Source organism: Verticillium nonalfalfae (assembly GCF_003724135.2).
Source record: "Verticillium nonalfalfae strain VnAa140/NRRL 66861 chromosome Unknown scaffold_16, whole genome shotgun sequence".
Taxonomy (NCBI): domain Eukaryota; kingdom Fungi; phylum Ascomycota; class Sordariomycetes; order Glomerellales; family Plectosphaerellaceae; genus Verticillium; species Verticillium nonalfalfae.
In genome coordinates this window covers 179,796-192,396 of record NW_021167241.1, presented here as the reverse complement: position 1 = coordinate 192,396, position 12,601 = coordinate 179,796, and the positions used below count along the sequence as shown (strand labels likewise).

Sequence of the window (12,601 nt, the reverse complement as noted above, 5' to 3'; positions counted from 1 at the left end):
CGGAGGATCGGGAAGAGAGGGGGGACCACACCCCTCCCATGCGCAGATGCGAAGAAGAGATCGATAGACATAATGACCAACAAGACGACTTAGATCTGGTGGGTGACGGGCCAATGAAGCGCCGCAGAGCATTCGCAATCGTGGGACTATGGACCGTCCTTGGTCCTCTGCATGGCGCTCTCGTTGTAGTCTAGCCTGGGGGGACAACCTGGACGACTCATTGTTGATGAGCCTTGCTCAATGGCGATGTTTTCTTTTTCGTCTCCTCATCTCAGGCCAACAGAGAGAGGTCCTTGCACGTTCACGCGTCAACGAAGGCTGGATTGGCCGGCCTGTCTGTTCCGCATGGTATTGTCATGTCGCTCATCGCGTCCGTGACCGATAATCTTCGGCGTGTGTACGGTACATGCCTGTCAGCAAGCCCTGTCTCAGAGAGGGGAAAGAGAAGGTTATGTATGTGAAGTAGTCGGTCTTGTCTCGACGTCCATCATCTGTCCGGAGCAACTACTCCTCTACCTCGACCTGTACTGAGCTGTGCATTGCTTTGCTTTGCTGTGCTGTCCTTTGCTTTGGTTTGCTTTGCTATGCATTGCATTGCTTGACTGTGTAGTGCGCGCTCTTCTCCGCCCGTGCAAGGCTGGCTGATGACAGCTCCCCCTCTCCGACCATGGCCAAAAGCAGCAAGACAAGCCAGGAGAGGCGCCTGAGCTAATGAAACAGACTATGAAGCCCGTTCTGTGTACTGCCCCATCCGTATAGTAAGTACATACCTGGTCAATGAGCAATTGACTACGGCTCTACCCGCGAGCCAATGCCCAAAGGAGGCCCCTCCGCTCGACAACAGATGGGTCCACAATGCATTTCCATCTGAAGACGTCGACATTGCCAACAGAAGAAGAGAGAAAGAAATAAAGAGAGGGAGGGACGGTGCCAGGCATAGGGTGCCGAGCCCGTAAAATTACGGGGGCGTCTTCGAACACGCCTTCACGGTGCAGCATGCAAAACGTCTGCCGATGACCATCAACCCAAGCTCCCGGTCAAGATCGATCCTGAAGAACCGTGACATGTGTGTGCGTGCGTGCGTACGCGTGGGCGTGTTCTGATCGAAGTCGGATCCCGCGGCTGCCAATACCCGCTCCCCCCCCCCCCCGGCCACGCTCTCAAGCAAAAGGCCCAGCAGCAGTCCCTGGCCTGTCGTCCCCTCTCACCGGTTCCATATTACTCACAGCACCATAGACAGGGATATTGGTGTGCGAGAGAGGAAGAGGGCTAGAGCCTGGTCGTGGACAAGGCGGGAAACAAACCAGGGCACCCACACACTCTGGGCCCGCGAATTGATGCTACAAGACTAATCATGGCGAAGCGAGGATGGATGCCTCTGCCACTGGCGACGACAAAAAGAAAAAGGAAAACCGCACCCCCGGCGTCTCACCTGGGGCGGCCTGGGCGGAACCATCTCCCCGAGCGAAGGATCGGCGCCAACGTGTTCCGCCGCCCCAACGTTATCCCAGCAACTTGGTCTCAAGTCGCGACCACATTCTTGCACCTGTCGCTTGAAATGCACACCGGTCCAGTTGGCCAACTGCGTCGAGAGCCTCGAACATCTCTTGCATCATGTTGGCTCATGTTGGCCTGAGGCAGCCTCGCGTGTCGCGGTGTGCTTGCTTGCGTCCCTCATTATGTGCGTCCGACAGTGACAGACAGTACTTGCATCAATGTGTCTCTTCGAAATCGGAGAGGAGGAGATCGAAGAAGTACGACGATTGGTCTGGTGGTCATGATCGCTTCCCTTCGACAAGCCAGGCGATGGAACAGGGCTCTACCATTCTTCGGGTATTCCTCTGCCTTCGTTAGGTAGCCTGGCTAGCTCAGCAGTAGCGTAACGCCGCATGCTTGTCATGTAAAGTGGCGAGTGATCCGGCGGGCGGGCATCTGCACACGACGTAGAGTACCGCCCAATCTCCTGACTTGTGGCTTGTCCTCCCCTCCTCTTCCTTCTGGCGTGTCTGAGATGGGCAAAGTCCCGCATGTCTCGTGTCCGTATCCATTCCCGTACTCTTCCGATCAAGGTCCTGATCCGGCGAGATCATCTATCACGGTGAGAAAAAAGAACGATTGGACGCCACGTACCAGACCGCGCGACGACATGCGATCCAATGTGACCAGTGAGCCCGGTGAGAAGTGTGCTGCGGGCGGCTTATATATTTCCAGACCACACGGCCCAGCAGCGGGCACGCGGCTAATGGCCATAGCTGAGCGGTGCTACGCGCTCGTGCTGAAGTAGTAGTTTTCCCACAAGTACTCGTAGTCTTCCAAGATGCCTCCCACTATGCTGGGCATCCGAGACCTGACACCGCCCACCACGCCCTTCATGACCTTCTCGTAGAAAGCGCCCCTCATCGTCCACCAGCCCATGGCCCATGCCCTCTTGTTCCACTCGTCTCGCTCGAGTGGCGTCGTCCGGAAGCCGCGATCCCGTAGCTGTCGTGCGGCGTACTCGACGCTCAACCCCACTAGCCACGGCGTCCACGACCCCCTATCTTTACTCCGCGCCAACGCCAAAGCGTAAATGAGGGGCGCCAAAATGTGGAGCACCTCGGCGGCTTGGGCCTGGCCCTGGATCTGGTTCAACAGCTGAGGCGCGGGCTTGATGTCGTCCGAGGTGAGTACCTTGCCGAGCAGATAGCTACTGATGTCCCCGGGCCGGGGCAGTGACGGCAGGTTCATGCCAGTCCTGGGCATCGCCCATTCCTTCTCGTGTGCCTTGACGCCGTCGTCCACATCCTCCACTGGGTCACCGCCGATGAGCTGCTGGAGCTCGTTCGCCGCGGCCGCCTGCTCCTCAGGGTCTTCGGGCACCGGCTCGCGCTCAGGGAGCACCGGCGTCACAAGAGGCCGCGAGCGCGTGATGCGCAACAGCAGCAGCCGGCACAGAGCCTTGATGGCTTCGAGGAGCACGACAACGCGCCATCGCCCACGGTTGCCACCCTTTCGTTTCGCTGCCATCTCCCACAGCAGCTGCGTATATGTGACCATCTGCAGGAGCATCGCGACGCGGCGATACATGGTGTTGCGTTGGGTCCAGAACTGTGTGTATCGATTGTGTGGGGATGGGATTTTGGTGATGGGCAGCCGTGAGAGGGCTCGCGTGAGAAGGGTGTCGTGGTAGAGCGACAGCAGCTGCACGCTCGAGTGGACAGTCTCGGAGGCTATCTCGGCGTCGCGAAAGCGACCTAGACGGTGCAAAGTCAGTTGCACGTTGGATGCCATCGTGTCCATGCGGAAGAGACGTACCTGGAATGACGTATGTGAGGGACCTCAGGCCAGATTCAATCTGAGAGACCTGGCTCCCGTTCTTGGTGATGAAATCTTCGTACTTTTGGAGCCATTTTGGCGGGAGAGATAGGACGCTGCCGATGGAGGAACGGTATGAAGAGGGTTGCGGTTTTGGCGTGTTGGACTTGGAAAGCCCGTTCAGTGGCGCGGGCATCGCATTGAAGGAGAAGCGCGCGCGACAAGTAGAGGTATCTTGATTATAGATTGACAGGCGTAGAGCAGACGAGATGGAATGACAGAGGAGCGGGTATCGGAATAATGGCGCGACCGTGGTTTTGGCGATGATGGTGATGATGGGTGATGAGAGGGTAGTGGGAGGGGCTTCGTCGAGAGGCGCGTGTCATGGACGAAGCATCTCGTGGTTCGGCAGTCGTTCAACTACCAGGCGCAACCGTCAATCAGCCGAGGCAGCTGCTGCTGGGGCGCTCATGCCCCATTCGGTGCAAGACGTGAGAGAGTCAGCTAGGTGGCCCGAGCGTCATTGAGTCGCCATGGCAGTAACTCCCGAGGTTGGTGAGGTGCCTGAGGTAGGTGCGGTACCTCACGTTGGCCTTCACCTCACAGCCATACTCCCAACATCTTCGATACAGCCTCGCGCAGGATGCACGAAACAGGCATGTATCGACGGCGCCAATGTCCTTTCATTCATACATTGTGCACTCGGGTATACATCTCGTTCGCTGCTTGAACATTGCACTTCTCCCATCCGTCGCCCTCCCTCGTACACATGTACATCCATCCGGGCCCGCGACTGTGTGTTCACAGCTTCTCAAACCCAGCATCGCGCAGCAGTTGTCCAGTCGGCAGTATTGGGCGCCCTTGCATGGGGAAGGGCCAGAACAGATGATTTTCCGCTGCGGCCGACATGGCAGCACGCGCATATGCCTTGCCTTCCGTCGTCTCTTCTTGTTCCCCGCTGCCAGATGCCAGCGCCGACAGCCCTTCAACAGAAGACATCTCTCGCGGGACTCCATCACCCGCGCCGGTACCCCATTCGCAGACAAAGTCCTCCTCGCGTACGTTGGGCGCAAAAAAGTTGAGACTACTCGTGAACGGCCTGGCGCTGCGCGCATACTCTTCCAGTGGCACGTTGTCACTGCCCATGTCCACCTCAATGTTCCACTTGTGCGCGAGGTAGCGAAGAATGTTGAGCGCCTGCTCGGCAAAGTGGTGGCATGGCGACATTTCTTTCAGGTCTTCGACGCCTTGTTTGATAGCCTGTGCCACGTGACTGTCGACAGAGTCCTTGGCTTCCTCAGAAGGGTTCATGATCCCTTCCTTCTTGTTTGACGACTGAGTCACCGGCGCGCTGATCGCAAGATGCATGATAGCCGAGGTCAAAACAAAGTATGGCACGAACGATGGCGTGCGACGAAGAGTGTAGAGTTGAGAGTGCGAGCGGAGCAGGCCCTGAATCGCATCTGCCGCTTGCGAACAGACATCGCGGGGAGATATCTTTGAACCAATAATCCTCAGCTTGATCAGGGGTCGGAAAAGCAGCAGGATAGCAAAGTGATAGTACATGCTACCGCAGGAGTCAGCGTTGTGGGAAGGAAGAAAACAACGAAGTTCTCAGACCCAGACTACTGGTGAGAAAGTGAGGGGGCACCTACTGTGTGAAGAGAACGGCCGGCGTGAAATTATGGCCGAGACGGAGCACCTCGGGGATGCGGTCGTACCAATTAAGGTACTGCGTGTAGAGGCTGAGAAGGTCACGACTTGTCAAAGGTCGGCCGGGCGAGTGGAGGACATAAAGCGACTGGTGCACGAGTTCGCTCAGTTCACAGAAACACCGGTACACCGATCGTACATTGGAAGGCTGCTCCGCTGAGCGCTGCAGCGGCGCACCTGTACGCAGAGTCAGTAGCGAACAGCAAGCAGAGGCTGGAATCGGTGGGAGTTTCATACCGTCGTCAGTATACGGAATCCACAGGGACGCCTCTATATCGTCGATGATGGCTGGTTTGGGAGGTAGGTGAGGATAACAGGAACACTGAGGTAGTGAGCCTGTCGCAAGGGACCAGGCACTTGATGAAAAGTATCGTTAGTTTGGGGCCTCAACGTTGGTTCCGCGTGATCATGAGAAACATACTGGTCAAGCCCAAAAGCGCCCCAGAACGTCGCGGCCTGCACGGCAAGCTCATCTGCATCTCCATCACCGTCGATTTGGTGGAGGCCCATTTCTATTGCAAGCCGGATGCTCTGACCCGCGTAGTACCAGCTCTCGGAATCGCGTCCGCAGCTAGCCTCGCGTATCGACATGATACCGAGCGCCTGGATGGTAGTCAAGGTATGGTGATCCTCCTCCAAGTAGAAGAGACGTTGGCTTTCCTTGAAGAAGTGATCTCCCGAAGTGTACGGGTCATCGGGAACGGCACGGGTGGACGGCTTTGTTGAGAACCGGCAGCCCAAGGCGAGTAGGGCGTTCACCAGAATGGGCGAGCAGTAGCGTGGCCTGCCTTGTTGAAAGTCTTTGAGAAAATGTTCCTTGCTCAAAGAAGCAAACGTGGGATATTCCCAGCAAAAGTAGAGCGCCAGAAGATGTTGAACAAGGACAATGTCTGTCGAGATGTTTGACCAGGTGCTGGCTGGCGCCTTCATCTTGGGAGCCTCGAGCGGTGCAAGGACCTGGTCGAGACCCCTATAGGACATGACACTCGTTTCGACATGTTCGCCGCCGAGAGAGTCGCCCCAGTAGCCAACCTTGTTCTGTGGTGGCTGATTGTTCCCGTCGGTGTTCCAATTCATCGAGTCAGGATGTGATTGGGAGGTGCTCCTCGTGCTGTGGCTATATGAGGAAAAGTTCCATGGGCTGTTCGGGTCGAGTTCCTGTCTCAGGCCAGACGGCTGGCTGGCAGTCAATGGGCTTTTGTTAGACGAGCCGCCGCGTCCGAGTCCCAGGGTTGTTATGGGAGCCAGAGAAACTGCAGAAGATCCCGAGGCCTCTCCAGTTGACCGACCAAAAGATGGTACCGAGCCGCCAGGCGGCAGGGCCACTCCGAGCCAGTCGGATATGGCCTCTACGGACTGACCGCTGCGCAGGCGCTTGAGGACTTCCTCCCAGGCATCTGGCCGCACGAGGGCAGCGAAGACCTGGTCGCTCGAGCGCTGTCGATAGCGCAGTTGCTCAATTTCAGTGCGGAGGTTCTCCTTGGACTGACGCACCGGTATCTCGTAGACGCACTCAATGTCCTTTTGGCCCTGACAACGACTACACGGTTTGCGTCCATCGCACTGGATGGGAGACGCGCGAGTCAGTCGCGCTTTCTAGCAACTGGCGGGGGCGGGGCACGTACCTTTGCCCGCTTCTTTCGACATTCTGTGCAGGCATTGGGGGTGACAATCCCCAGCCCTCGACGCCGTTTAGACAGCGGGTTGTGCGATGCTGTTGGCTGCTGGGCTGGTGTCGAGCCCGATGGGCCAACGGAGGGGGGTCCAGAGCTCGAGGGCGCGGATGGTGTTGAATTGGATTGGGGTGCCGAGGGCGCGGCGGAGGAGGAGGCCTGTCCATCACCATCATGGCTGTCGCTGTTTGCCTCCTCCATCTTGGGAGACGCAGTGCGTTTCAGGATGGGCAATTCTTGCCGGATCGTCGGTTGAACGAGTTAAACCCAGCCTCCTTGGTCGGGAATTTGTATTACGGTCGCGGACAGGGAAGCTTTCGTGGTCTATTCAACATGCTGAGGCCCTCCGCGACCGGCGTGTTGGCGGTTGTTAACTTGATTGATCGGCAATATGAAAGCAGAGTGGTTTGGGTTGTGAAGCGACGTTGGGCTATCTCGTCTTCCGGTCAGCAAGACACTCTGCAGTTCGGGAACAGAATCGCGCTGGAGAGGTGAACCACGGGAAGTGAGGCATTCCAGTGCGCATCGTTCATGGCATGTGCGGGCAAGTACAGGCAGGCACAGGCAGGCAGGCGCGAAGGAGAGATGAAATCAACACTTGCGGGTAGCTTGCGTTCAATGGGGGGGGGGGGGAGGGGGGGAAGCTCACGTCCGTCCAGCTGTATTCTAGCTCGCAGCCTCTGTTTGCCTAAGCTCCATGAAAGCAGCAGCAACAGTCAACAATGCGCCAAACAGCTTCGAGGATCGGGATGGCGCAAGCTCTTGGTTGAGTTGTGCTTCTCAACAAATGGCAACGGGACAAGGGAGCGCAGACAGTCAGCTTGGTTTGTGCCTTCCACTGGGTCTCGCTTTTCGTCGTGTGTATAGTTGGTTTGACCGTCTCGGAGGTTTTTGGCAGTCACGCGTGGAAGGAGATGCGCGGGGTTAGGTGAATATGCAAGGGAATTCAAGAAATCGAGGTCAGGATCTGACTTGCGACACTGAGCTTCGGTGCCACCCCAAAGCATTGCAACGAGCCTATGAACTGCGCAGTTCAGCTGGTGGCAGATGCAAGCCCCCTCACTGACAGCCGATGCCATCATCGGACCAGCATAACTACGCCAATGGGGAGCTGATGCCGATGCCTGCTCGATGGGAATCCCACCTAATGGCCCCAGGGCTCAGTGGCGCATGTGTCCCGTCCGAGCTTTCAGAGCTCGAGTTACACTGCGGAGGGCGAGCTCGGCACCTACCTGCCTGTAAGGTACCTGGGCAAGCCGGGGTAGAGACCTTCATTCGCGAGCAGACACGCCTGCTAAGCCGCCTAGCAGAAAGTAGCTACGTGATCCGTAGCGCGGCGCGCCAGACTACATGCAGCCTCCTGACGTCATAATGATGATCCACATGTGCCCCGGTCGCCAGCGCAACACCGTTCCAAAGTCAATCGTTCTATATGTACCGCCCGGCAACATGGCAGATTCTTACAGATCTACCTGTCAGGCTTGTCGAACCCACCAAGTTACGTACACGAGACTAGATCCTGCATTGCCTTCCCTGCTCAGTGCGTATTCATGGGGCCCTGCTTGTGGCAGTCTGGTGGCATCGGCGATCACGCTGGCCGGCGGCTGTTACCTGCAAAATCGCATTCATGCATATATCGGCTTTTTGTTCCGTTCAGCCCCCCCCCCCCGCTGTATGCTACAAAAGTCCTCATAACCTAGTCCATACGAAACCCATCCGTGCAAGTTTGCGCTTCCAAGGCCTGACAAAAGAAATGGTCTCACGGAGCTAGTCGTGAACGACTGCCGCTTCTCAATAGCCCTTACTCGGGGATCGCCCGTACTTCACCGGACTTCGGCTGTAGTCTCCCTTGCTTGGACTCCTTCTCGACGGTGTTTGCGGGGGCGGCAGAATAGTTTTGCGGAATGGTGGTGATGCGCCATCCGTGTCTGTTCCGTCGGCGTCAAAGTCAAGCTGCCGGCGATGAGATGGCGTCTGTATCGGCACCCACATGTAGGCCTGCGCTGAGTCGCCTGGGAATCCCGAGGGCTGCGGGTGGTGGCCCACGTCGGCTGCTGCGTTGGAAGGAACGGGGTGCACGGCCTTGGCGCTCGTTCCTATCTGCACATGGCTCCAGGCGTTGAGTCCGAGGCAGAGAAGCAAGATGCCAAAGAAGAAACACTACAAAGACGACAGATGATTAGTAAATGCTCAGTGATCGCAAGAACGCCAAACGCGCAGACAACAGCGTACCCAGGCATGAAGACTCATGGTTCCAGCAAATTCGTTGATAACCTCTGCCACCTGCTTGGCCGTGTTCTTGACCCGCATGATGGACTCCGGGTCCTGAATGCGGCACTCGTCCCACTCATCGCACATGGCCTTCAACGCAGGCCTGTCCTTCTTCTCGCAGCCATTGAGGATGTACTGGTTGTTGCACTCGAGTGCCTTGGTGACAATGTCTCGCCGCGCCGCGTCATGGGCGTTGGCAATGTCTGTGCTGACGGTGGAAAACAGAGACCAGCCAAAGTAGAGGAACACACTGACGACGCCGGCGTTGACGAAGAAGGTCATCCATTTGGCCAGGTTGTCGGGCATATTCGGGTTCTGGTTGATTGTCTGGACAATGGTCTCGAACCAGCTCTTTGACGCGCCTGATTTCTTCTTTGAGCCCTTGCCGCCCTGTTTTTTCTGCCGTTGATATCCATCCTCGTCTTCCGAATCAGATGCAGACGTCTCTCGCGACGAGTCGTAACGCACGTTGCCGACGTCCCGGTCATAGTTGTGCCGCTTGCGCTTGCGCAGCGCCCCGGCATGGTCGCGGTGAGCTCGTGAGATCTCGCCTTTGCCCGGCATATGTCGCTTGAGGTGTTGGCCGGGTGACCTTGCATAACGCAGGTTCTTGTTGATCCTGGAAGGAGACATGCCGCCCATGCTGAGGTCCGTGGTGCGATCAACGTCGGGTGTGTCGTTGGGAAGATCCGAGGCTTCAGTCAGCGCAGGACTGCTCTCGGCCTCCGAGAAGAGTGTCTCATCAAAAGGCTTGCGTGGAGTCGTGAAGGCGGGATTCCTGAAAGGTGGTGCCGTGTTGGTATGTTGGATGCGTGGCGAGAAGAGGGAGGTTTGAGGCAACGGAGGCAAGGGCTTCGATGGGCTGTTGGCAAATGGGTTCGGTCGGCTGGAGCTCAACTTGCTGGGGGAACTGAAATCTGCAGCCAAGTTAGCGCTGAAGTGCGAGATTCAAGGCAGGAGTGAGGGTCTGAAGAAGGAAGACGCACCGATGCGAGTCGCCTGGCTTTTGGCGACATGAGAAAATGGACTGGTGGCATCCAATGGGCCCCTTTGATCTTGGTATTCCCACTCCATGGGACTTTCGTACGTTCTGCGATCCATGCTTAATGTAGTATTTTGCGCCCAAGAACTGCTTTGGTCAAGATTGTAACGAAGGAGAAAAACAAGGGCGCAACGGTCGCAACATAGGGTGTGCGCTCCAGGCGGAAAATGAGATAGCCTGGACGTCTGGAATTCTGTCGGCATTCAAAGTAAACATTGCCCCTCGCCTCAGGCAACGCGACCCGCTCGCCAGCCGCTGTATGCCCGCGCGAGCTCTTCCACACTACCGAAGTTTACCCGCCAGCCTGTACGTACCGAGCCCGTCGCACGTTTGTCTGGGAGCTGAGAGAGAGAAGGAAAGTCTGGGCATTGAATAGCCCGGACGCTTGGACCATCGTCACTTCTATATTCCATACCTCACTTTTCGGGACGGGGCAGGACATCCCATCCTCTCTCAACTAGATGCTATAATCTTCACGCGACATCCGACGGCATCGGCAAATCCTCTTTACGCCATAAACTCACTACGGCACATCCAAAGAAGCACCCGAAACACGCTAATTAGCACGAGGAAATCCACTCACTACGGAAAGGAGAGCCGTCTCACGGCCTGGACACTTTCTTCGACACCTGCTCTTGTCAACGTCGGGTCGCCACAAATTCTTCACAATGTCCGACATCGAGTCCCTTCCAGGCTCTCCGGCCGCCGTCGGTCAAGATACTGTCGACGATGTTGAGGAGCCCCGTGAGGGCGTCGACGGAGCCACGGCCGAGGACCTCTCCGATGTCGAGTCCGACGCCCTCTCCGAGATTGACGAGAATCAATTCGAAGACTACGACCCCGAGACAGCGAACATTGAGGATCGTCCCGTAGCCGTGGACGAGGATGTTGCAAAGACCCTGAAGGCCTCCAAGAGGAAGCAGACGGACGGCGACAAGACGAGGAAGCCGAAGGAGGGCCGCCGCGAGAAGAAGCGCTCGCGCGCCGACGAGGACGAGGCTGCGGATGGCGACTTTGACGAGAGCAGGCCATCGCGGAAATCCCGCCGCGGCGCAGAGCCGCGACCCCGCGCGCAGAAACCATCGCCCCAGCCAGAGAACGAGGACCATCTCTCGCCTGAGGAGCGAAGGCAAAGAGCGATCGACCGGACGCTGGACGGTGTCTTCAAGAAGCCTACGAAGAGGAGAAAGAGGAAGGACGAGGAGGTATGTGTTCGCCAAGCTCTAGGTTCCGATGGACGTGATAGGGCTATGGCTTACTAACGTTTACGACAGGACTTGGAAGACGAGATTGACGATCACATTGCCTCGCTGAAGCTTCGCATGGAAGGTGCCTGCGAGTCGGACAACAAGGCTCGTGAGGCCGGCCAGCCCGCCGTGCACAAGCTGAAGTTGCTGCCAGAGGTCACCGCTCTGCTGAACCGTACTACCGTTCAGCACGCCGTGCTCGACCCGGACACCAACTTCCTCCAGCACGTCAAGTTCTTCCTCGAGCCCCTCAACGACGGCAGTCTACCCGCGTATAACATTCAGCGAGACATCTTTACCGCGCTCTGCAACCTGACCCTAGAGAAGGAAGTCCTCCTCAGTTCCGGCATCGGCAAGGTCGTCCTCTTCTACAAACACTCGAAGCGGCCCGAAGTCAGCATCAAGCGCATGGCCGACCGCCTCCTCGGCGAATGGAGCCGTCCCCTGCTGAAGCGCACCGACGATTACAGGAAGCGCCAGATTGAAACGCGCGACTACGACTACGAGTTTGTCCACCCCCACCCCCCATTCAGAAGACCCCGGTGACCCCTCCCTGCTAACAAGTTTGTCTCCTCTCCAGCGCTCACAAGGCCTCCCTGCGCAACGCAAACTCGCAGTACACACTCGCTCAGCGTCCCTCCATCTCGGCCCGCGACGCCGAGCGCGAGCGCTTCCTCGCCAACGGCGTCAAGAGCAACCGCGCCCGCCCCGGCGGCCTGCCTGCCAGCTACAGCATCGCCCCCGTGAGCACGTTCGACCCGACGACGGCGCCCGACCACCGCCCCATCGGCGCCAGCGGCGCAGAGGCCTTCCGCAAGATGACCCAGAAGGCGAAGAAGCGTTGAGCAGTGTGGAGATGTAGTAGATTTTGGTGAGGTGGGGCGACGCCCGTTCAAGAGGGCATGTCACGGTCGGGATTGGGGATACGGCGTTTGGGCTCTTGTCATGTCAGATAGGGATATCGCGATGTTGTGGCCCCCTCCGCCTGCTCGAGACCGCTGCGCGCTCCGCGTGGCGATTATCTGTCTCGTCGAGATTGGCACCAATTCACAAGATTTGAACATCAAAACCCGACCCACAATGGCGCCCCTCTCTTCATCATTCGCCCTGTGTATATGGCCATGCATGTATTGCGAAAGAGGATCTACAGAGAAGAGAGAGCGGCGGGACGCAAGATGCACGCATTGCACGACCTTGGGCTGCGTGGACCGATTGACGAGCTTGTTTCACATGTCATCGCAACTCGTGTGGCCGCTTGTGAAAGACGTGCAGTGATCACGCAGTAGTGCCCCGACATGACCCGTGGACTCTCAATTGAGTGCTCACTTTGATTCCAAGGCACGAACTCCATGAAAAAGTCA

At 57.5% G+C, this 12,601-nt stretch overlaps 4 protein-coding genes across 4 annotated transcripts; 1 reads left to right on the top strand and 3 right to left on the bottom strand.

The window, feature by feature from the left end:
* Positions 1 to 2,262: 2,262 nt before the first annotated feature.
* Positions 2,263 to 3,490, bottom strand: PEX16 (Peroxisomal membrane protein pex16; the record flags this gene model as incomplete). The annotated part of the gene is made up of 2 exons (XM_028636677.1): positions 2,263 to 3,233; positions 3,295 to 3,490. 2 exons carry the CDS (start codon positions 3,488 to 3,490, stop codon positions 2,263 to 2,265), a joined length of 1,167 nt encoding a protein of 388 aa, XP_028497623.1.
* A 605-nt stretch (positions 3,491 to 4,095) lies between these two features.
* D7B24_002469 (uncharacterized protein) lies at positions 4,096 to 6,881 on the bottom strand (the record flags this gene model as incomplete). Its single annotated transcript, XM_028636676.1, has 5 exons — positions 4,096 to 4,861; positions 4,950 to 5,184; positions 5,245 to 5,363; positions 5,429 to 6,570; positions 6,633 to 6,881. The coding sequence occupies 5 exons, from the start codon at positions 6,879 to 6,881 to the stop codon at positions 4,096 to 4,098; spliced, it is 2,511 nt and encodes an 836-aa protein (XP_028497622.1).
* Positions 6,882 to 8,471: 1,590 nt separating this feature from the next.
* Positions 8,472 to 10,052, bottom strand: D7B24_002468 (uncharacterized protein; the record flags this gene model as incomplete). Its single annotated transcript, XM_028636675.1, has 3 exons — positions 8,472 to 8,840; positions 8,913 to 9,868; positions 9,938 to 10,052. 3 exons carry the CDS (start codon positions 10,050 to 10,052, stop codon positions 8,472 to 8,474), a joined length of 1,440 nt encoding a protein of 479 aa, XP_028497621.1.
* A 609-nt stretch (positions 10,053 to 10,661) lies between these two features.
* Positions 10,662 to 12,085, top strand: IWS1 (Transcription factor iws1; the record flags this gene model as incomplete). The annotated part of the gene is made up of 3 exons (XM_028636674.1): positions 10,662 to 11,198; positions 11,268 to 11,746; positions 11,821 to 12,085. The coding sequence occupies 3 exons, from the start codon at positions 10,662 to 10,664 to the stop codon at positions 12,083 to 12,085; spliced, it is 1,281 nt and encodes a 426-aa protein (XP_028497620.1).
* Between the last annotated feature and the right edge of the window lie 516 nt (positions 12,086 to 12,601).